The sequence below is a fragment of the Heptranchias perlo genome, chromosome 33 (genome assembly GCF_035084215.1).
Source record: "Heptranchias perlo isolate sHepPer1 chromosome 33, sHepPer1.hap1, whole genome shotgun sequence".
Taxonomy (NCBI): Eukaryota; Metazoa; Chordata; class Chondrichthyes; order Hexanchiformes; family Hexanchidae; genus Heptranchias; species Heptranchias perlo.
Genome location: NC_090357.1, coordinates 30,154,388 through 30,179,898, shown reverse-complemented (window position 1 = coordinate 30,179,898; position 25,511 = coordinate 30,154,388). Strand labels below are relative to the sequence as shown.

General features: G+C 45.9%; 1 protein-coding gene across 5 annotated transcripts in view; it reads left to right on the top strand.

Annotated features, from left to right (window-relative positions):
- Nucleotides 1-25,511, top strand: part of LOC137301557 (rho GTPase-activating protein 32-like) — a 469,652-nt gene that overhangs the window by 417,050 nt on the left and 27,091 nt on the right. For all 5 annotated transcript variants that reach the window (XM_067971106.1, XM_067971109.1, XM_067971107.1 and 2 more), the window contains 6 exons: nt 11,261-11,405; nt 15,648-15,730; nt 16,436-16,543; nt 20,243-20,388; nt 23,684-23,885; nt 25,190-25,335. In XM_067971106.1, coding sequence (XP_067827207.1) covers nt 11,261-11,405; nt 15,648-15,730; nt 16,436-16,543; nt 20,243-20,388; nt 23,684-23,885; nt 25,190-25,335 — 830 coding nt within the window. The remainder of the gene's footprint in view (nt 1-11,260; nt 11,406-15,647; nt 15,731-16,435; nt 16,544-20,242; nt 20,389-23,683; nt 23,886-25,189; nt 25,336-25,511) is intronic.

The following is a 25,511-nucleotide window of genomic DNA, read 5'->3' as shown; positions in this document are numbered from 1 at the left end:
AAGATTACTACATGAAAAATTCAAACAGAGATGGATTTGTAGAATTAATCAATGAGCATTAACAGAGACATAGGAACAGAAGTAGACCATTCAGCCTCTCGAGTCTGTTCCGTCATTCAGTTATATCATGGCTGATCCGTATCTCAACTCCATTTATCCACCTTTGTTCCATATCTCTTGATACCTTTACTTAATAAAAATCTGTGACTATGAAGGATTTGAACATAAGGATGAGAATTTTAAATTTGAGGCATTGGTGAACAATGTAGGTCAGCGAGCACAGAGGTGATGGGTGAACGGGACTTGGTGCGAGTTAAGATATGAACAGCAGAGTTTTGGATGAGCTCATGATTATGGAAGACAGGAATATATGTGTTTGTAACTCTGCGAATATACAGTCCAATCCAAATCTCAGAACAAACTGCTGCAACGTTGTGTACGTAGAGTTAGAATTATTTTATAATTTAATACATGATCCTGTTCGCTTTGCACATGCAAATGATTACTTAGCCATCAAACACAAAACCATTTGGATTTTGTGCCCTTACATTTCCTTCCTCTCCTCTCCCCCCACCCATAAAAAATGTTTGCGAGAATTTGCTGCTTCTACTTGGGGCCATGGATGAGGCACCTTGTTCTGCAGTTTGCACTTCCTCCAGTTGGTTCAAAATGTATCAGGCGTTTGATCTGTTGCTCTGCTGATGCCAGCAGGATAAACATAATTAATCCTACTCCTGATTCGTTGAGAAAGCAGACTTTGAAACTGGCTCTTGGTCAATCAAATCATTGACTATGTGATAGGGTTCCAACTCTAAATATAAGATGTTGGAACATGCAGGAGAACACAGAGCAATGATTGTATAATTCTTCAAATGGACTGTATAAATACATAATTCATTTTACAGTAATATATCCTGTATTTCTGCCAATTTAGCACAGCTGTTCAAGAAAGGGATAAACTGGGTAACTGCAGATCAGACAACCTAACATTGGGTAAGCTTCTCAAGGCCATTATACAAGATAATCTCAGTTCTCAAAAATGAGAAGAACAGAGAATGCAAGCCATTCAGCACCTGTAGAGAGGATGACACAGGTTAACATTTCAGAGGATGCTGCTATCTAACAAGCTCATATCACCTCCCAGTACGCATTGCAGAATGGCTAAGAGACCAGCACTGGTTTGCCTTGTAGCCTGTTTTGCCACATTTAAGACACCTCAGCTCATTGTCTTCAGATCTCTGACTGCTGCGTGGCTGCCCCACCCTCCGGCCGCCCCCCCCCGGGACAGCCTGAGCCATTGGCTCACTGAGTGGCCCATCTGTGGGACAGCGCAAGGCACTGGTCTCCCACCTGAGCACCAACTGAAGCCGTACAGTGATCAGCTGCTTCAGAGTTTTACACCTCTGATCAAGGAACCAGATTCTTAAGTCATCCAGAACTACTTCTAGAAACCTGTCCCCAGCATCAACTGAAAATCAATTCGTAATCTGTCATGCCTTCACTTTCCAGCCATATCAGCCTTGTGTCCTTGAGCCGAATAACCAGCTCTCTATAAGTAAATTCCTGCCTGCACACTTCAGGCATTGAATAATAAGCCCTGAGAATAGCAGCTTTATTGTCTGCACTACCGGCAGAATTAACCCAAGAAAACACCACAACCACTTTCTGATCAGTGATATCGCAAGTCGGATGGGCCGCTCTTTTTTGTTCCACTTCTGGTGACTGACTAATAATTCAAATGCCTAGATTGTTCGCTCCTTTAAAATAGTGAGACCCGCAAAATCATGAAGGGTTTAGATAAAGTAAATAAAGAGAAACTGTTCCCATTGGTGGAAGAGTCGAGAACCAAAGGACGCAGATTTAAGGTGATTGGCAAAAGAACCAAACGCGACATGAGGAAAAACTTTTTTATGCAGCAAGTGGTTATGATCGGAAATGCATTGCCTGAAAGGGTGGTGGAAGCAGATTCAATCATGGCTTTCAAAAAGGAATTGGATAAATACTTGAAGGGAAAAAATTTGCAAGGCTACGGGGAAAGCACGGAGGAATGGGATTAATTGGATTGCTCTTACACAGAGCCAGCACGGGCTTGATGGGTCGAAAGGCCTCCTTCTGTGCTGTAACCACTCTATGATTCTATGACTTGTTACTGTTGTGTGTCTCCCTGCCGGTTTGAGAGCACGGTGATGCTGCTTCTCCTTCTCTTTGCCTCATGCTGCTGGTTATGCCTGTCTTTCTTGTTGGCCTTGAATTCGCACAATTCCCTCTCATCCTGCAATCTGTGTTGCTCTCATTCTTGCTCTTTGTCCTGCTTCCGTTGCCTTTTTTCAGCCTCGAATCTGAACATTTCTAAACTAGAACACCGTTTCCTTGCCTTTTATCTCAGCCTCATGCTGGCACTGTTTGGTAAGATGAGGTCAGACACTAATTGCTTAGCTGTTTTATTTCATAGTAGGGGAACATACAGAACTACAGTGTTGATCAAACTCACGTCGTTCAATCAATACAACTTGTTTTTGCGTAATACAAAATAATGAATGTGCCTCCTCACATCAATGGAATGTCTTACTTGACTTAAAACAAAAGAATTCCTAACCAAGATCCTGCATTCTCTTTCCCAGCCTGGCCAAAACTATCCCTTATAGCTTTCTGGGTATCTATCCACCTCTTGACAGAAGTCAGTCACAACCCCTAAGAAGTAGAAGGAAGGAGCAGTAGCGCTTTAAGAGCCATTGCCCACATGTCTGCTGCCTGAGCCTTACCAGAGCATGTGGAAAACGCACAGGGAGCAAGTTACAACTACTTAAATGAGCTGACCTCGCTGAATCCAAAAAGATCAGATCCCCACTCTATCAATGTGGGAGCGCTGGTGCCCAGTTCACCCACAATTGGACTTGGCCGTCCAGCTTTGAACACCTTAACCTGACGAAGGATATCAAGGACAATGAGAGGGTACAGAAGAGATTCACCTAGGATGATACCAAGGATGAAAGGCTTCAGAATCATAGAAAATTTACGGCACAGAAGGAGGCCATTCGGCCCATCGTGTCCGCGCCGGCTGAGAAACGAGCCACCCAGCCTAATCCCACTTTCCCGCATTTGGTCCGTAGCCCTGCAGGTCACGGCTCTTCAGGTGCACATCCAGGTTTTTTTTAAATGAGTTGAGGGTTTCTGCCTCTACCACCCTCTCAGGCAGTGAGTTCCAGATCCCCACCACCCTCTGAGTGAAAAAAGTTTTCCTCATTTCCGCTCTAATCCGTCTACCAATCACTTTAAATCTATGCCCCCTGGTTATTGACCCCTCCGCTAAGGGAAATAGGTCCTCCCTATCCACTCTATCTAGGCCCCTCATAATTTTGTACACCTCAATCAAATCACCCCTCAGCCTCCTCTGTTCCAAAGAAAACAACCCCAGCCTATCCGATCTGTCACCATAGCTAAAATTCTCCAGTCCTGGCAAAATCCTCATGAATCTCCTCTGCGCCCTCTCTAGTGCAATTACATCCTTCCTATAATGTGGTGACCAGAACTGTGCGCAGGACCTAGTACCGAGCCCTGCGGCACGCCATTGGAAACAGTCTTCCAGTCTTCAAGCTGTGGCCTAACTTGTATTTTATACAATTGTAAACAATTTTACAACACCAAGTTATAGTCCAGCAGTTATATTTGAAATTCACAAGCTTTCGGAGGCTTCCTCCTTCCTCGGGTGAATGTGGAAATGAAATACTGTATTTTATACAGTTCCAGCGTAACATCCCTGCTTTTATATTCTATACCTCGGCTAATAAAGTAAAGCATTCCATATGCCTTCTTAACCACCTTATCTACCTGCCCTGCTACCTTCAGGGATCTGTGGACATGCACTTCCTCTACACCTCTCAGTATCCTCCCATTTATTGTGTATTCCCTAGCCTTGTTTGCCCTCCCCAAATGCATTACCTCACACTTCTCCGGATTGAACTCCATTTGCCACTTTTTGCCCATCTGACCGGTCCATTGATATTTTCCTGCAGTCTACAGCTTTCCTCCTCACTATCAACCACACGGCCTATCTTTGTGTCATCTGCAAATGTCTTAACCATGCCTCCTACATTTAAGTCCAAATCGTTAATGTATACCACAAAAAGCAAAGGACCTGGTACCGAGCCCTGCGGCACCCCACTGGAAACAGTCTTCGAGTCACAAAAACATCCGTCGACCATTTCCCTTTGCTTCCTGCCACTGAGCCAATTTTAGATCAAATTTGCCACATTCCCTTGGATCCCATGGACCTTTACTTTATAGACCAATCTGCCATGTGGAACCTTGTCAAAAGCCTTGCTAAAATCCATGTAAACCTCATCAAACGCACTATCCTCATCGATGCTCCTCAAAAAATAGTTATGAAGAGAGCTTTGGGGCTCCTTTCATTTGAACAAAGAAGGTTAAGAGGGGATCTGATAAGTGTGCTCAATATTCGGAGGGGTTTTGATCAAACAAACCAGGAAAAATATTTCCATGGGTCAGTGAGTTAGTAATTAAAGATTATGACTAAAAGAACAGTGGTGGAAGCAGATCTATAGTTGCTTCAAAAGTGAAGTGGATAAATATTTGAAATTTTTATTTTAAAAGGTATGGGGAAGGGGTAGGAGAATAATGCTAACTGGATAGCCCTTTCATAGAGCTGGCACAGGCACAATGGGCAGAATGGCCTCCTTCTTTGGTGTAAAATTCTGTAGGATTATTACTGTACTGAACAGTTCCTTAGCCTCCGGGCGCTTGCAGTAAAATGGGCTGCACGTGGCAGCTGATTAGTTGGACCTGGTGTAGAGATGCCAGCACCATAGGCGTTAGTGCTTTGCTGCTGTATCGTGTGTATCTCTGATCAGGTGCTGTTCCCTTTCCCTGCTGTGGATAAGGGCCTCATCTGGAACCCTACATCTGATATTGAGCACACCGTGCCATGTTTTTTCGACTCTGGTAGATTAATTAATATGTCTGCTTGTACTATTAGTCTGTTTTCTTGTAAAGTTGGAATCAGCTTTTACTTAATTTTCATTGAGTTGTGATTTGCAAAGTCTTCAGCGCCACACTCCAGGGGAGGGAGTTCCTGTACCTCCGTCGTGTATCAGTTGGCTAAGGCCTGCAGTGCCTCAGGCAGATCAGTGCTGCCACCTAGTTTCAACATTTGCAGTAATGTTTATGGATCTTTCCCAGTGCCAGACGCCCACAATGCTTGCATCAGTTTCCAGACCTGTGAAGTCTGTCTGCTCCATGCTCAGTAACAGAACCCTCATTTGCATTTCATTTGCTGCAACAAAATCCTTCAGACCAGAAAGGTCTCCTTGGATCCTAGCACAGGGAGTCCAGGTGCTGGTTCTTCTTAAAGGCCTCTATATATCCTCGCTGTGAATCTGGGAGAGCGATACTTGAGGAGGCCCCTGGTCTCTGAGTATCACCCTCCTCTTTAGTGTAGCAGCATCTTGCTGGCCACTGCTGGTGCTCGCGGTCTGCGACTGTGACGCCAATCCTGAGATCCACAGGCCGTCAGGCCCCAGGTGGTGCTATAGGCGCTGAGTATGCCTCTGTCCGATGCTATTGGGAGTATCGTGCGCCTGTACCTGACAGTACATTATTGGAAAAGCCTCTTAAGAGGAACTAGGGAATAAAATTCAGAGGAGCATAGTAATGCTGATAAAATCTGAGAGACAGGAAATGTTGTAACACAGGTTGCAGGTGGGAGACAGATCAACTACGAGCTCTTTCTTGTATATTGTCCAGGAATGAGAGAGATTCGAGCCTCCTTGACATAGGGGTAGAATTGGGCACACCTGAGATTTAGAGAGAGTGAAAAGTTGTTGAGTAGAAGAGAAATGTTTTGTATAAAAGAGGAATCTGAGCTTCCTGGAGGCAGGTCTTATCTGAGCAGAGGAGATGAAAGTAACACTACTGAGCGAGAAAATGGATATCAGATGAGCCTTTCAGTTCCCACATTGAGAGTGCATGTTTTTGTAGATGGACAGATTTAGTATCTCTCTTCTCCTCCTTTTAGTGTGTTGGCTGTTGATCAGGCAAAACAAATTGGACGAGCTTTAATCCTGCAGCAGTACATACCTCACCAGGATCTTGAAAGGATTCTGCCTTAAAAGCCTACAGTGCTGATTGAAAGGAGATTGTACATTGGTGTTAGTGTTGTGACTATAACCCACGGCGTGGGACAATGCAGCTAGCCTGCCATACTGATCAGAGTCCATCGCTTGCCTTTAGCATAGTGTTCAGCTGCTAAATACTCAGTGTTATTGATACCCACACTTTCTTTTATTGAACAATTAACCCTACCTGGGATTTGAATTTTATTCCACATAATCCTCTGTCAGACCTCTGGTTTGTTGCAATGTTATAGCTGTGTGTGCATTGGCTTTGGAGGGGTGTCTGAGCTGCTAGTTCCTGACCAGTGGGTCTTGCATATGCAATGGCAACACCAATTTATACTTAGCAGATTCACTAAATCTGCAAAATTAGATCTGCAAACCAGCACCTCACTGAAGCCAGTGGAAAAGCAGCATAAATTTCATACATATAAAGATTATTACCCCGCAGTTACTCACAGGCTTAAAGCTTCAAGCACTGGCCATTATACCCAACTCGACAACTTCCAATAATTCATCTTGATGTCTGTAGGTTTTGTATCTCAGCACAGTGACCAGGGAACCAAATTGGATTTTTCTGATATGTATGATGGAGTTTTAGTCCACATGACAGTGACTGTTACAAACATTCTTTGGTCACAATTGATCAGCTGAAACTTGCCCAGCATTCTCCAAGGCTGCACAATATTAATACTTGGCTTTCTGTCAGCAGATTGTGAGGGAGGAGCATAAGCAAAGTGAAAGCACAAGTAATAGGATGAAGTTTATCTGAGAGAACCTATGGACCAGGGGATCCCAAACTTTGATTTTTGCTGAGTCCCTTTTCGAAGATTCATGTTCCGTACGCTCCCTTCCCTTCTTTCTAAGAAACTGTGTTTTGTATAAATAATGCTAGTGTAGACATAGCGGGTAACCCACTTCAGCTGTTTTAACTCTGCTCCTTTATACTTTTTGGGTTTTAATGTAAACTCCGATCCTATCATTAGAGCTCACGGGCCGGGGAATTCCTCGGACCTGCTCCTGCTTCACTGCTGTTAGTTTGCTGGCAGTGCCGCCAATGGAGAAAATAGTTATTGCAGGCATTACCTGTTAGTGAGTTATGGCTGGCGTCTCCTCAGCACCCACTCCGATAACTGTGTTACACACCCCCCAGTTTAGGAATTTCTACAATAGGCTACAAGATCTGGAAAGGGGCTGGGTCACTCTCCTGTGAACTGGAGTTTGTGAGAACTCCCAGTCTTAAAGGCCGATTCATTCTAAATACGCTGTAACTTTTAAACTATCTTTATAGATTCAGATTAGTCAATCTAGTGTTTGAATTTTTGATTCTGGCTATTGGATTGGGTGTGTAGATTATCCAATCAGTTGGCCTGATTGCTGATTGATGCTTTGTTTACAGTGCAGTGATGCTGGTTTCACAGCAAACCTGACCTGGGGATTAGACTGCTCGCTTTAATATTCAATTGTGACAGAGTACTCACTGTTGAGTGCAGTTACAGTAATGCTGTATGGTGCATCCCCATGATCTGGTGCCATGCTGGTGTTTTACAGTTCTTATTGTCACCATGTCTGAAGTCAGATTTCATTTTTTATTTTTGACGATTATTTCCTTCCCTCCTCTTTTGAAGGAACTGACCCTCCCTGGGATACAGGTTTCACAGACACTGACCCTCCCTGGGATACAGGTTTCACAGACACTGACCCTCCCTGGGATACAGGTTTCACAGACACTGACCCTCCCTGGGATACAGGTTTCACAGACACTGACCCTCCCTGGGATACAGGTTTCACAGACACTGACCCTCCCTGGGATACAGGTTTCACAGACACTGACCCTCCCTGGGATACAGGTTTCACAGACACTGACTCTCACTGGGGTACAGATTCCACAGGCACTGACTCTCACTGGGGTACAGGTTTCACAGACACTGACCCTCCCTGGGATACAGGTTTCACAGACACTGACCCTCCCTGGGATACAGGTTTCACAGACACTGACCCTCCCTGGGATACAGGTTTCACAGACACTGACCCTCCCTGGGATACAGGTTTCACAGACACTGACCCTCCCTGGGATACAGGTTTCACAGACACTGACCCTCCCTGGGATACAGGTTTCACAGACACTGACCCTCCCTGGGATACAGGTTTCACAGACACTGACCCTCCCTGGGATACAGGTTTCACAGACACTGACCCTCCCTGGGATACAGATTCCACAGGCACTGACTCTCACCGGGGTACAGGTTCGACAGACACTGACTCTCATTGGGGTACAGGTTCCACAGACACTGACGCTCACTGGGGTACAGGTTCCACACACTGCCTGATGTCTACATGTATTTGCACTTCCCAGAATGTATCACTGGATAAGTGATTATTATCAGTGTCAGACTTGGCTCAGACACGGTACTGTTGCCTCTGAGTCAAAAGGTCATGGTTCGAGCCCCAAACCAGAACTTGAGTGCATAATCTAGGCTGATATTTCATTGCAGTGCTGAGGGATTGTTGAAGGTGCCATCTTTCAGATGAGACATTAAACCGAGATATTTGCTTGTTCAGGTGGACGTAAAAGATCCCATAGCACTGTGCAAAGAAGAGTAGAGAGTTCGCCTGATATCGTGGCCAATATTTAGTCCTCAACCAACATCACCAAAACAAATTAACTTGCTGTTTATCTCATTTGCTGATTGTCCTGTGCAAAAATTGGCCACTGATTTGTCTACATAACAATCGTGACTGCACTTCAAAAGTAAAGTACTTTGGATTTGTGACCTTCTGTATAGTGTTCAGCACCACGCCATCAAGTGATTGAGATGTAATTTCCACAATGCCGCTCTTAATTCCGTAACTCCTGAATATAGATGTTTGGCAGTGGTGTCCCAGTGGAACCCTGCTGTGTGTGGTCTAGACTAGTTGAGGTTGTGAATTCCTGGTAGGATGGTGTTTTCTGATAAGTGAGGCTCGCTGTGGTCAGACTGTGATCCCTTCACTCAGACAGTAATGGTGTAAAACTGGAGGAAAACAGCCAGCCCCAGTCTGAACTGAATGTTCAAACATCTTCCATTCTGGATTTAGAACTGGTGGGAGGTTCCCCATTAACCAATGAGGACTGTGATTGCCTGAACATTTACTGCTGGAGATTTTATAAGCTGCATGTCCAGTGATTATCCTGTTAATGATGCTGCTGGTCTTCGTACAGAAAAGCATCTTCAACACAACTAACCAGTAGTACTGGTGTGATAACTGGGCATGACTTGTGTTTGTGCGTTTGTCCTAATAATACACGACCATCACTATTTTGTCTGTATTGTAAGAAATTTTCAATAACAGAGGCTGGGAGTGTGAGCTAGGGCTTAGACCCAGCTGAGTTTGACAGGGTACCGTCACTATTTTGATTCATCTTTTTGCTGCAGGTTTTTTGCTGCATTTACAACTGGAAATTATTTTGATTGGGGGGGGGAGGGGCGGTGGGACAGATATTGAAATTTTTTAGATTGTTCTCCAATCATTCAAATTCAAATACCGATTGATTCAGTGGACAATCAAAATGGGGGGAAAATCACTATGGGCACTGATCCTCTAAGAGTTTGGCACTGCCAGTGAAACCACGATTACCCAGCCCCTAATGTTACCAGAACGAGGAAGATGAGTTCCTTTTCTCCTGTTGGCATCAGTTCATTCTGTCACTGACAGATCATGATCATTACTTTTTCCATTATTAAATCATTAACAGTGTGGATTCTTTTTTAAAGTCCTTTTCAAAAGGGTTTGTTCTGCAGTTTCTTCATATAACAAGTTCCAGACCTCAGCAGTGCCATGAGGATAGACACTGAGCAGATGTTTAAATGATTTCATTGAATGTTTTAAGCAATCTCTTCCTTTGGCCTCTGCCCCATTCCCCTGACTGTTCAATGCTCGATCTCTGCGGTGAAATTTGCATTGCTTATTATCATCTGGAGATATTAAACACGTCTCTTGTGTTAAAATAAAATATGCAAATGCAAGAGATAACCATAGGTTGAGTCACCTGTAATCTTGCTCTCACTGAGTAAATGTCTTCCAGCTGAGATACGAAGACATTCCGGTAGGAGTTATGGGCTTTGAACCTTCATCCTGCCCTGTGGTGACGATGTTACCCCATACAGCCCATTCTTGGGATTTATTTCAGTACTGTGCCGCCTTGTAGTGTTTCACTGTCAGGAATGCTGCTCCTTGAAAGCTAAAGAACTATTGGTAATGCAATCTGCTCTGGTTAGATTCCATCTGGAGACTGTGTTCAGTTCTGGGCACCGCACCTCATTTTGGCCTTGGAGGGGGATGCAGTGCAGATTCACCAGAATGATAACAGGGCTAAAAGGATTAAATTATGAGGACAGATTGCATAGGCTAGGCTTGTATTCCCTTGACTATGAAAGATTAACAGGTGATCTAATTGAGGTGTTTAAGATGATTAAAGGATTTGATGGTGTAGATAGAGAGAAACTATTTCCTCTGGTGGGGCAGTCCAGAACAAGGGGGCATAACCTTAAAATTAGAGCTAGGCTGTTCCGGGATGATGTCAGGAAGCACTTCACACAAAGGGGAGTGGAAATCTGGAACTCTCTTCCCCCAAAAACCTGTTGAGGCTGGGGATCAATTGAAAATTTCAAAACTGAGATTGATAGATTTTTGTTAGGTAAGGGTATTAAGGGTTACTGAACCAAGGAGGGTAAATGGAGTTAAGATACAGATCAGCCATGATCTAATTGAATGGCAGAAGCCCTGCATATAGCTCGCGAGCTGCAGAGTTTAATTCCCAGAGTGCTGCTTTATCGTAAAGCACATTGCTTCACTGAAGTAGATATTAAACTGCTATCTGCAGGACTGGAGAGCCTGATAGTGAAGCAATGTGCTTTAAGATAAAGCAGCATATCTTAAAAATTAAACTCTGCACCTCGTGAGCTATATGCAGGGCTTCTGCCATTCAGGAGTGAAATTAGGAAACACCTCTACACGCAAAGGGTGGTAGAAGTTTGGAACTCTCTTCCGCAAACGGCATTTAATGCTAGTTAATTTTAATGTACTGTATATCTTCTGTGTGTTTCATCACTAAGTTACTGGAAGCTGATATTGTCTCATTTCTCTTGTAGGCATGAGTTTGACTCTGAGCAGATCCCTGAGTTAACGAAGGATCTCTACCTCCAGGATATCCATTGTGTTGGGTCCCTGTGTAAGCTCTACTTCAGAGAGTTACCCAACCCACTGCTAACCTACCAGCTGTACGAGAAATTCTCAGTAAGTACCTTCACCATCGGTGAATTAAAAACAACTCTGTGCAGTTCATGATAGTGTAATTTAAACGGTTTTACAGAAGTTCATAACAGGCAGTGAACTGTAACCAATCATTTAAACATGGCAATCGGATCATTGGCCCAGGGTATGCCTGGCTCCATATCCTGTGTTTCCCATGCTCATAGCACCCATGCCCCACTACAAGCCCACTGGACAACGCTTCATTTCTGGTTTCCCACCATAGCCATCGTTTTGATGCTACCTGCCTCGATCCCAACCTCAAGCCAAGGGCCATGTCTTCTGGCTGAGCTCATGTACCGGCTCTCATTGCTCCCTGTGAGAGTAAACAGATCATGCATTATTATTTCTCAGTGACTGAAGTGTCTCCAGTGTCTGTATCTGCCAGCGACAATTCATCAAGTGGAATGAATCCAGTCCAATCTGCTTCAAGGAGGCTGTTAGATTGTAAAAGTATCATCTATTGAGAACAACAATGCCCACACAATGAGACACAGTGACACCCAGACACAGACCCACACAATGAGACACAGTGACACCCAGACACAGACCCACACAATGAGACACAGTGACACCCAGACACAGACCCACACAATGAGACACAGTGACACCCAGACACAGACCCACACAATGAGACACAGTGACACCCAGACACAGACCCACACAATGAGACACAGTGACACCCAGACACAGACCCACACAATGAGACACAGTGACACCCAGACACAGACCCACACAATGAGACACAGTGACACCCAGACACAGACCCACACAATGAGACACAGTGACACCCAGACACAGACCCACACAATGAGACACAGTGACACCCAGACACAGAACCACACAATGAGACACAGTGATACCCAGGCACAGCCCCACACAATGAGACACAGTGATACCCAGGCACAGACCCACACAATGAGACACAGTGACACCCAGGCACAGACCCACACAATGAGACACAGTGACACCCAGACACAGACCCACACAATGAGACAGTGACACCCAGGCACAGACCCACACAATGAGACACAGTGACACCCAGACACAGACCCACACAATGAGACAGTGACACCCAGACACAGACCCACACAATGAGACAGTTACACCCAGACACAGATCCACACGGTGAGAGGCAGTGATACCCAGACACAGATCCACACGGTGAGAGGCAGTGATACCCAGACAATGAGACAGTGACATCCAGACACACTTACACAATGAGAGATAGTGACACCCAGACCAAACCCACACAATGAGAGAAGGTGACACCAGCCACGGACCCACACAATGAGACAGTGACACCCAGAAACAGACAATTAGACAGTGACACTCAGACTCTCACAATGATATCACAATACCCAGACACAGACCCACACGGTGAGAGGCAGTGGTACCCAGACAATGAGACAGTTACACCCAGACATGGACCTACACAATGAGAGATAGTGACACCCAGACACAAACCTACACAATGAGAGATAGTGACATTCAGACACAGACCCACACAATGAGAAACAGTGACACTCAGATGCGGAACCACACAATGAGAGAGAGTGACACATGGATTTGTTCAGGGAAGGTCATGCCGTACAAATCTGATTAAATTCTTTGAGGAAGTGACAAGGAGAATTCGAACATAAGAACATAAGAAATAGGAGCAGGAGTAGGCCAATCGGCCCCTCGAGCCTGCTCCACCATTCAATAAGATCATGGCTGATCTGATCCTAACCTCAAATCTAAATTCATGTCCAATTTCCTGCCCGTTCCCCGTAACCCCTAATTCCCTTTACTTCAAGGAAACTGTCGATTTCTGTTTTAAATTTATTTAATGATGTAGCTTCCACAGCGTCCTGGGGTAGCAAATTCCACAGAACTACTACCCTCTGAGTGAAGAAGTTTCTCCTCATCTCAGTTTTGAAAGAGCAGCCCCTTATTCTAAGATTATGCCCCCTAGTTCTAGTTTCACCCATCCTTGGGAACATCCTTACCGCATCCACCCGATCAAGCCCCTTCACAATCTTATATGTTTCAATAAGATCGCCTCTCATTCTTCTGAACTCCAATGAGTAGAGTCCCAATCTACTCAACCTCTCCTCATATGTCCGCCCCCTCATCCCCGGGATTAACCGAGTGAACCTTCTTTGTACTGCCTCAAGAGCAAGTATGTCTTTTCTTAAGTATGGAGACCAAAACTGTATGCAGTATTCCAGGTGCGGTCTCACCAATACCTTATATAACTGCAGCAATACCTCCCTGTTTTTATATTCTATCCCCCGATAAAGGGAATTAGGGGTTACGGGGAGCGGGCAGGAAATTGGACATGAATTTAGATTTGAGATTAGGATCAGATCAGCCATGATCTTATTGAATGGTGGAGGGTAGTGCAGTGGATGTTGTCTACATGGATTTTAGTAAGGCATTTGACAAGGTCCCACATGGCAGATTGGTCAGAAAGGTAAAAGCCCTTGGGATACAGGGAAATGTGGCGAATTGGATCCAAAGTTGGCTCAGTAACAGGAAACGGTAAAAGTCGATGGATGTCTTTGGAAATCTGTTTCCAGTGGTGTGCCACAGGGCTCAGTGTTGGGTCCCTTGCTGTTTGTGGTATATATTAATGATTTGGACTTGAATGTAGGGGGCATGATTGGCAAATTTGCAGACGACGCATAGTTGATACTGAAGAGGATAGCTGTAGACTCCAAGAAGATATCAATGGGTTGGTGGAGTGGGCGGAAAAGTGGCAAATGGAGTTCAACCCGGAGAAGCGTGAGGTAATGCAATTAGGGAGGGCAAACAGTAAAAGGGAATACGCAGTAAACGGGAATATATTGAGAGGGGTAGAGGAAGTGAGAGACCTTGGCGTGCATGTGCACAGGTCCCTGAAGGTGGCAGTACAGGTTGATAAGGTTGTGAAGAAGGCATGCGGAATGCTCTCCGTTATTAGCCAAGGTATAGAATACAAAAACAGCGATGTAATGATGGAACTGTTTCAAACGCTGGTAAGGCCACAGCTGGAATATTGTGCACAGTTCTGGTCACCACATTACAGGAAGGATGTAATTGCTCTGGAGAGAGTGCAGAGAAGATTTACAAGAATGTTGCCAGGGCTTGAAAATTGCAGCTACGAGGAGGGATTGATTAGGCTGAGGTTGTTTTCCTTGGAGCTGAGGAGAGACTTGGTTGAGATGTACAAAATTATGAGGGGCCCAGATAGAGTAGACAGGAAGTACCTGTTTCCCCGAGCGGAGAGTTCAAGAACGAGAGGACATAGATTTAAGCTGATTGGTGGAAGGATTAGAGGGGACATGAGGAAAAACTTTTTACCCAGAGGGTGGTGGGTGTATGGAATTCGCTGCCCGAGTTGCTAGCTCAATTGCTAAATTTAAATTTGAGATAGATAGCTTTTTGGCAACCAATGGTATTAAGGAATATGGGCCAAAGGCAGGTATATGGAGTTAGATCACAGATCAGCCGTGATCTTATCAAATGGCGGAGCAGGCTCGAGGGGCTGAATGGCCTACTCCTGTTCCTATGTTCCTAATTGGTGATAGAGGCAGGAACCCTCAGCTCTTTTTAAAAAGTACCTGGACCTGCACCTAAAGTGCTGTAAGCTGCAGGACTATGGACCGGGTGCTGGAAGGTGGGATTAGAATGGGCACCTGGTTGTTCTTCGAGCCGGCGCGGACACAGTGGGCCGAATGGCCCCCTTCTGTGCTGTATCTTTTCTATGGTTCTGTGGACACCCAGCCAAAGATCCACACAATGAGAGACAGTGACACCAAGACACAGACCCACACAATGAGACAGTAACACCCAGGCACAACTCCAGAAAAACTGTCGGACACTGAGAGACAGCTACGCATTCAGTCACAGCAACATATGCAAACCCAAAAACTGGCTCTTTCCATTCTGATAATTCTTCAGATAATGTTCCAGCACACTTTCAAATTTATTGCACTAAATTCTATTCACTTTTGTTCAGTAGTACTATAGCATAATGGGTATATAGACAGACATGAACACACACAAAGGAACAAGGACCCATAGATACACAGCAACAAGGCCAAACTCCCAACACCACAGCCTTTTCCTGTCACCCCTGCCCTCACTAAGCCATTTCCCAATGGGGAGGGAGGGGCTGTGTAAATGGACATTGGGGGGGAATGGGCTAATTTTTTTTTAACCGTGAGTGGGGTGCTGACTTTGAGTGCTTGGGTCCTGCAGGATTCTGTGTCGGTGGCTTCAGATGAGGATCGCTTGATTAAAATCCACGATGTGATCCAGCAGCTTCCTCCTCCTCATTACAGGTACTCGATCTGATTGAACTCTGGAGAGTAGTTCCACATGTCTATTCTTTCATATAAACTTTGCTATGATAAATTTTGCATTGGAGAAAATGTTGCAGGCTGAATATCGAATAGATTTAAATCTCTGCATTCCGATTAAAAGTAGTAATAGTGTCTCTGTAATTTCTGGTGCAGAAATACAGCTGCAGCACGCAAAGGAAGAAAGTTAAGAACTGCCACTTCGGTAGGTTTGGGTGATGGGCATCACCTCCGGCCTGCAGTAACCCCACGCTGGTTACAGTAATCTCTATCACACCAAGACCTGTTAGCGTTCTTAGAGTCTGCTGCACTTGTGGCAATGTCACACGCGGTTTTTATTCACGACCGTTGACACAAAGCATTGTGTGCCAATCTCCTCTTAATGACTGGTTTGGGATGTTGTGTGCTGTTACTCTTGCTCGCTTCACTTCCTCAACCGTGTGTCACTTTATTTGTTCCGAAAACTGAATTAATTTGCCCATGTATAAACAGAATTGCATTAACATCACTGGGTAAATGCACACTGCTCCTGTAACTGCTTTCTTCTTGTTTTGAATTGGTTGTCTCAGCACTACTAGGACGAAGTGTTACTGCCGTTCTTGTGAAATTCCTCCTCCATGTTCTCAAGGAGGCCTCTGATGATATTGTGCTGAAACTTGGATAACTTGTGGTTTATTCCGTGACCAGGACCCTGGAGTTTCTGATGAGGCACTTGGCTCGATTGGCAACCTTCAGTTACATAACCAACATGCACACCAAGAATCTGGCTATCGTCTGGGCTCCAAATCTTCTGAGGTAAGAGCAGGCGCGCTGATAACCATCAGAGTTGCAGAGAAGTTGCGATGTTGGGGATGGACAGGCCCTCAATGTTAAACTGACTTTGCCAGAATCGAAATAGTCAAACCCACGTCAAGTGTTGCTGGCGGCAACTGATCACCTGTGTGACAGATGGCACTGGAGCTAGGCAGTGTAAAATGTCTTGAGACATGTATGTCAGGTCAGGCTACAGGGATCTCTGGTGACCCATTTACCATTGGAGGCAACTGTGTAAGGTTAAAGTGAGCGATGAGGTGTAGGTTAATGCGGATGATGGGTAGTGTAGAGCAGTGTGCCTGCTTAGAATCATAGAAAATTTACGGCACAGAAGGAGGCCATTCGGCCCATCGTGTCCGCGCTGGCTGAGAAACGAGCCACCCAGCCTAATCCTATTTTCCCGCATTTGGTCCGTAGCCCTGCAGGTCTCGGCTCTTCAGGTGCACATCCAGGTATTTTTTAAATGAGTTGAGGGTTTCAGCCTCTCCCACCCTCTCAGGCAGTGAGTTCCAGACCCCCACCACCCTCTGGGTGAAAACATTTTTCCTCATTTCCGCTCTAATCCTTCTACCAATCACTTTAAATCTATGAGGGTTATTGACCCCTCTGCTAAGGGAAATAGGTCCTTCCTATTCTCTCTATCTGGGCCCCTCATAATTTTGTACACCTCAATCAAATCACCCCTCAGCCCCCTCTGTTCCAAGGAAAACAACCCCAGCCAATCCAATCTGTCATCATAGCTAAAATTCTCCAGTCCTGGCAACATCCTCGTAAATCTCCTCTGTACCCTCAATTACATCCTTCCTGTAATGTGGTGACCAGAACTGTGCGCAGTACTCAAGCTGTGACTTAACTAGTGTTTTATACAGTTCCAGCATAACATCCCTGCTTTTATATTCTATGCCTCGGCTAATAAAGGAAAGTATTCCATATGCCTACTTAAACACCTTATCTACCTGTCCTGCTACCTTCAGGGATCTGTGGACATGCACTCCAAGGTCCCTCACTTCCTCTACACCTCTCAGTATCCTCCCATTTATTGTGTGCTCCCTTGCCTTGTTTGCTCTCCCCAAATGCATTACCTCACATTTCTCCGATTTGAACTCCATTTGCCATTTTTCGGCCCATCTGACCAGTCCATTGATATCTTCCTGCAGTCGACAGCTTTCCTCCTCACTATCAACCACATGGCCTATCTTTGTGTCATCCGCAAATTTCTCAATCATGCCCCCTATGTTTAAGACCAAATCGTTAATGTATACCACAAAAAGCAAAGGACCACTTTGCTAAAGCTGAGGTTATTGACACAACATATAAAGCACTGTCTTTCTGTTCTATAATTGAGCTATCAGATTTCTATAGATAGAAGTAGCCTGTGGAGGTGTTAATGTTGTTAATGGCTGGTACAGATCATGAACCAAACTTTTCTTTGCTTATCTGCAAGGCTGTGACTGGACATTGAACATTTATTAAAATGTCTCATTCACAAATATCAACTTAAATTGCCAGCAGATTCAGGACTTTAATTCAAAATAAAACATGTTAAGCCCTTCAATTTTGCACACTCTGCCATCCTTTCCCCTACCCCCCATACTTTCTCTCATTTTTTAACTTTATCCATATTTTATTTCTACCTCATCTATTTATAAGTGTCAGCTGTGGCTCAGTGGTAGCACTCTTGCCCCTGAGTCAGGAGGTTGTGGATTCAAGCCCCTCTCCACGTAATCTAGGCTGACACTTCAGTACAGTACTGAAGGAGTGCTGCCATGTCAGAGGTGCCATCTTTTAGATGAGAAGTTAAACTGAGGCCCTGCTTGTTCTGTTGGATGTAAAAGATTTCATAGCTCTGTTTGAAGAGCAGGGGAATTCTGATGCCCATGTCAACATTTGACCCCCTAGTCAACATCACTAAAACAGACATCTCAGTGCTGTTTCTGGGACCTTGCTGTGCACAAATTAGTTTCCATGTTTGCCTACAAAACAAATGACTGCACTTCAGAAGTATTTCATTGGATAAAGTGCTTTGGGATATCCAGAGGCCGTGGAAAGTGCTACATAAATGCAAGTTTGTTCATTGTGACTTATCTGTCTTGAAAAAATGAAACTTTATACCCTTAACTTCCCATTCCTAATCATCTGGATTTTCATTGGTTGAGAGTCACCTTTCAAGGCCTAGGGTGTAAGTGTTGACCAGGTCAGGTGATTAATGTAACCAGGTTCAGTCTGGACCCAGGGAGCACCAAGCAGCACTAAACTGGCAGCCTCAGTTACAGTGCATAGGTGCTGCTCTTTTCAGGTGGACATTGTTGAGGTAGAGTAGAAGGAGTTGTACTCTGCAGGTAAGTGTGCTGCACTTGACCAGGGAGTGTGATGTTGGCAGCAGTGCCATTCTGCCACCTTTGTGTTTAAGGGTGCTTTCCAGTCACGTTTGCAGAATAATGTAATGGTGCAATATGAATAAGCAGCATGGACGGGAAAACCCGATGTCATGGGGCACACGTTACAGAGGTGCTCACTAATGGAAATTGAGTGTTAAACCAGCAGTGTAAATTCATTGCTGCGCAGTGAAGATAATTTTTGTTGTATTTTTGTAAAGGTTGTTAAAGTAACTGGAGTGTTCCAGGACCTTGCTGTGCTACATGACTTAACACAAAGGTGGCAGAATGGCACCACTGCCCATATCAAGCACTCCCTGGTCAGGTACAGCATAAGGCATAAAGAATGAACAAACATGCATTTATATAGCACTTTCATGTCCTCAGGATGTCCCAAAGCGCTTTACAACAAATGAAGTACTGATATGGAAGATGAGGGGGTAACTTTTAACCCCCAAGAACAGGTGGGTTGGGGGTGGGTGGGAGGTTAAAATAACAGCTTTTTGGAGCGGCACTGCAGCCCGGCTCCAACTCACCCACTTCCGGGTTTAACCCAGGCAGGTTTGTCTGCGTGTGGAGAGCAGACACCAGGAAGTCCCGTCCCCACTTAAAGCCGGCGAGCCAATACTTAAAAGGGCAATGTACCCCATTGAGACATTTGAGGTACTTAATATTTTGTGTATTGGAAGATTAAAATGAATTTAACCTCACCTGTAGAGGTCTCCCATCGCTTCCCATTCACGTCAGGTGAAAGCAGGCGGGAAGGGCCGGATCCATGAGGTGAGTGAGGGCCTTTATTGCTCTGCTTGTGGGCCCGGAGGAGCAGGGGTGCTTCATCCAGGCCCAACAAGCTCACCTGGCCGACAGGACCCCCGCTATCGGCCGCTGCCCCGATTATGCCCCACCTACCTCTGACTCTTCACCCGCCCTCCAGAGACCTCCAATCTTCTTTCCGCCTCCCTTCCCGGCCCCCCTGATCTCGTCCCGCCCTGTATATCTTCCCGGCCCTCCGATCTCTTCCCGCCCCGCCCCGATCTTCTCCCCGGCCCATGATCCCTTCCTCTCTCCCTACTGGGCGTGAAACCCAGAATTACAATTGATTGGCCTCATTAAGCAATCACGACCCGCCCACTTACCTTCTGAGTTTCGTACCCAAAAATCTCCCCTACCCCTCCCCCCCTCTCCCTTCCCAGCTTGAAGTTAAAATTTACCCCCAGGTCTGTGTTACCGGGAGACGGGGTCTGTGTTACTGGGCAGAGCTGCATGTTTCCCTGTTTCACTCTGACTGGTCTGACTCTGTTCTCAGGTCCCGGCAGATCGAATCGGCCTGTTTCAGTGGCACTGCTGCTTTTATGGAGGTTCGAATCCAGTCTGTGGTGGTGGAGTTCATCCTGAACCATGTGGACGTACTGTTCAGCTCCAAGCTCAGCTCAGTAATCCGGGAGGGAGCAGGTAGGTCCCTGCCCATTCTGCTGTGCTGCTTGGGTATAAACCTATTACCTTGTAGAATATTCAGTGTAGAAGTAATAATCTAACTGTTGCCCTCCATATTCTCCATACCCTCATTGAGTTAATCCAGTCTGGTTTTGTTCCGGATCGGCCATGTGCTGGGTTTGCTCATTTGATGATGATTTACGACGCTCTTAGTTCCTGCAGAAATTGTACACTTAAATATTTAGTAAGTTTATTTTTTTTCCAGATATCTCCGTCTAGTCAACTATTTAGAAAGAAGCAAAGGAGCAGGATAGCTGGCGCCACCTGCCTATCAGTAACAGAACAACTAGCTCATCACTGATTCAAATTACAGTGCCACTTTCTACCATTTACCATCTCTGGCCATTATCAGGGTCTGATGCCCAGACACGACACCGCTATTGAGTTTTGAATTTTTGGCTTGCACTCCTCAGGAATGTTTTGAGTCCATGTCACATATTACACAGAACAGAATTGGTAGAAAGGATCGCAGGCATCTCCATGCCTCTCCGGTACTGTACATCGGGCAGGCTACATCTCTTCAGAGAGAGACCCTCCTGAACAGCCTGTGGTGACTTGGCACAGAGTTTGAGGGTTATAAGCTTTGTTAGTCAATCAGCCCTCTTTGATCTGCTACTTTGACCACATAGTGGTCAGGGCACGGGTTTCTGCCTAAAGTAGTGTCTCAGTTTAATTTAGAACGGGAGAGTGTAAGCCTTTCCTTTAATCCTTCTCCACACAAATTGGAACTGGAGTTTTGTTTCACCTAATCCAAGTCTGTTCCTGGGCATCACCAAATTAAGTCCAGTTGATAGCATCTGTTAAGCAGCTGTGTAGATGTATTACAGTGTAGATTTAACAATACTTAACCATGATGCATTTGGTAGATCTATTCTGATGACTGAGATGTCTCCCCCGCCCCCCAATAAAGGTGCACCTCCTCCTAGTCCTTGTCCTATTAGTTGCCTTCTCCAGTGTGTGGAGGATGGTGAATGAAGAAGTCAGATTGATTACCTCCCTTGTAGGGTTGTCTTCATTCTGCAGCTGCTATGTATCCCCGCCTCAGACCTCGCAGGGAGACCTGTTTTGGGTTTTAGGGTTCTGATCCTTAATCAACTTAAATTAGATGTAGGTTGATACAGCTGGCAATCTAGTACATAACCATGGGCTGTAGGAGTTTGCACCATCCATAGTCTGATGTACAACTCCACACTGGAGAAGATGGAGTCCACATCTTATGGAACCAAGGAAGGGGTGCTAGACAACAGTTTTTGAGTGCAGAGAGCAAGGCAAGAAGAAAATAGCCAGAGTATATGGATACAACTGCACGAGGAACGAATGAAAATGTCATTGTGAGTGTGCCTCGCGGGTGATTTCCCCAGAATGAATCCAGGCCTTGATTAATCTAGTGTATGGAGGGTGCATATCATTTTAAGGATTAAGGTATGAGGTAGGTGATTTATCTTTTGGGGGATGAAGGCTGTGGAATAAAGGTCTTTTGGGTAATGATGCTGTGAGAACAAGCAGGAGGACTGGTAGGGCTACGGACCGGGTGCTGGAAGGTGGGATTAGAATGGGCACCTTCTGTGCTGTATCTCTTCTATGGTTCTATGATTGACTTTGGGATAAGGCTCATTTTAGGTGCAATGGGAGTGTGAGATCATGCTGACTTTTTGTGGAGGGAGATGTGTGTTTTGGGGAAGCTAAGGGATGAGTCTCTGAGGGAGGGCTGTGAAATTCTCATTGGGAGTGAGGATTGTGACATCGGATTCTTAGTGGGAGTGAGGATTGTGAGATCGGATTCTCATTGGGAGTGAGGATTGTGAGATCGGATTCTTAGTGGGAGTGAGGATTGTGAGATCGGATTCTCATTGGGAGTGAGGATTGTGAGATCGGATTCTCATTGGGAGTGAGGATTGTGAGATCGGATTCTCATTGGGAGTGAGGATTGTGAGATCGGATTCTCATTGGGAGTGAGGATTGTGAGATCGGATTCTCAGTGGGAGTGAGGATTGTGAGATCGGATTCTCTGGGAGTGAGGATTGTGAGATCGGATTCTCTGTGGGAGTGAGGATTGTGAGATCGGATTCTCTGTGGGAGTGAGGATTGTGAGATCGGATTCTCATTGGGAGTGAGGATTGTGAGATCGGATTCTCATTGGGAGTGAGGATTGTGAGATCGGATTCTCGGTGGGAGTGAGGATTGTGAGATCGGATTCTCATTGGGAGTGAGGATTGTGAGATCGGATTCTCGGTGGGAGTGAGGATTGTGAGATCGGATTCTCTTGGGAGTTAGGATTGTGAGATCGGATTCTCTGGGAGTGAGGATTGTGAGATTGGATTCTCATTGGGAGTGAGGATTGTGAGATCGGATTCTCGGTGGGAGTGAGGATTGTGAGATCGGATTCTCGGTGGGAGTGAGGATTGTGAGATCGGATTCTCATTGGGAGTGAAGATTGTGAGATCGGATTCTCTGGGAGTCAAGATTGTGAGATCAGATTCTCGGTGGGAGTGAGGATTGTGAGATCGGATTCTCATTGGGAGTGAGGATTGTGAGATCGGATTCTCATTGGGAGTGAAGATTGTGAGATCGGATTCTCCGTGGGAGTGAGGATTGTGAGATCGGATTCTCATTGGGAGTGAGGATTGTGAGATTGGATTCTCGGTGGGAGTGAAGATTGTGAGATCGGATTCTCGGTGGGAGTGAGGATTGTGAGATCGGATTCTCATTGGGAGTGAGGATTGTGAGATCGGATTCTCGGTGGGAGTGAGGATTGTGAGATTGGATTCTCATTGGGAGTGAGGATTGTGAGATTGGATTCTCATTGGGAGTGAGGATTGTGAGATTGGATTCTCATTGGGAGTGAGGATTGTGAGATCGGATTCTCGGTGGGAGTGAGGATTGTGAGATCGGATTCTCGGTGGGAGTGAGGATTGTGAGATCGGATTCTCGGTGGGAGTGAGGAGCCGTCAGACAGGACTCTGGAGGAGTGCTATAGGATAGGCTGTTCGGAGTATGAGGGCTGTGGGGTTGGGCTGTGCATTATTTGTGGCTCTCCTTTCGGTGAGGTAGATGTGGGATATCCAAAATGATGCTCTCATCCAACATTTCTAGGCCTGCTGAATTCAATGAGTTTCAGTTTTTTTAAATCACTAAAATATTGCCCTTACACATCCACAAAGACCTGTGTAAGCACTGTCTGTTACTGTGCGGCTATGAAGAGGGAGCATTTTAGTGGTAAGTTGTCCTTCCATGTTTCCGTTCTTCTCTGCAGGGCACGCGTCATTGTCACGGCCCAAGTCTTTGCTCGTGTCGTCCCCTTCCACCAAACTGCTCACCCTGGAGGAGGCCCAGGCTCGAACCCAGGTCCAGATTAGCTCACCTGTCACTTCAGACAGCAAGTACATCGAAGTGGGCGATGGACCTGCAGCGTTACAGGGCAGGTTCCACACAGTCATCGACTTCCCAATTGACAGGTAAAATAGAACCATCGCCTTTTGAAATCTTCCTTTGTAGCAGGTGTTTAGAAATGCTTCATTAATCTGTAACAGTAACACCGCATTGCGAGGCCGTGGACTCCTGGTTACTCTCTCTCTTCCCCCTCTCCCTCTCTCTCGCTCGCTCTGTCTGGGCTGAGGACTCCTGGTTTCTCTCTGGGCTAGGGACTCCTGGTTTCTCTATCTATCTCTCTCTCTCTCTCTCTCTCTCTCTCTGGACTGGGGACTCCTGGTTACTCTCGCTCGCTCTGTCTGGGCTGAGGACTGCTGGTTACACACACTCTCTCTCTGGGCTCGGGACTCCTGGTTACTCTCTCTCTTCCCCCTCTCCCTCTCACTCACTCTCGCTCTCTCTGTCTGGGCTGAGGACTGCAGGTTACACACTCTCTCTCTGGGCTCGGGACTCCTGGTTACTCTCTCTCTCTTCCCCCTCCCTCTCACTCACTCTCTCTCTGAGCTGGGGACTCCTGGTTACTCTCGCTCGCTCTGTCTAGGCTGAGGACGCCTGTTTACACTCTCTCTGGGCTAGGGACTCCTGGTTACTCTTTCTCTCTCTCGCTCTCTGTCTGGGCTGGGGACTCCTGGTTTCTCTCGCTCTCTGTCTGGGCTGGGGACTCCTGGTTACTCTCGCTCTCTCTGTTCTGGGCTGGGGACTCCTGGTTACTCTCGCTCTCTCTGTCTGGGCTGGGGACTCCTGGTTACACACTCTCTCTCTCTCTGGGCTCGGGAGTCCTGGTTGCACTCTGTCTAGGCCCTTGGTCCTTATTTACAGGCTGTAATGTGGGCGTGGTGTCTGAGTTGCAATCTGTGCTCCTCGATGCATGTGATGATTACAACTGTTTAATTCCAATAAACAAGTTACTGCTTAGATTTCCGAGGCATGTTGGGCATTACAAAATGAGAATTAATCGTGACATTACTCGGAGTATGCATGTGTCAACAACCTTCTGACCCCTGGCCTCAGGGTATCTCCCACCGTTGGCGGCGATGGTGGTCTGGAATTCCCTCCCTAAACCTCCACTTTTCCATTTCTGTCTCCTCCTTTAAGACCCTCCTTAAAACTCACCTCTTCAACCAAACTTTTGGTTACCCCTCCTTATCTGCTCCTTTGGCTCAGTGTCCATTTTAGTGTGATTCTACCTCTGAAGTCACCAGGGATGTTTTTCTACGTTAAAGATGCTGTATAAATGCAAGTTGTTGTATATCATGTGACGCTGTTTGCCTGTTTTGAATGCGGAGTGGGCCCACTGTTCAGCATTGAATCTTTTACCATCGTTATCCAGGAAGAGGACAACCAGCAAAGCCAAGAAGTCACCTGTTGGCACCTGGCGCTCCTTCTTCAACCTGGGAAAGTCCTCCGCCGTGTCCAAACGGAAATTGCACCGTAACCCCAGTGAGCCGACCCAGATCAAATCCATGGCTTTGGCAGGTGGGTGATGTCAGATTACACGGGGGGAGGGGGTACTTTTCCCCCTTTTACTCTTGCTGAGGGACCGTTCCCCCATCTTGTGCAAGTGACCATTCTTCATATGCAATCTGAGACAGTGAGTGTTGGCAGGTTATTTAGGTGACGATCGAGCTCGTTCCACTGCATGCATCGCCGGC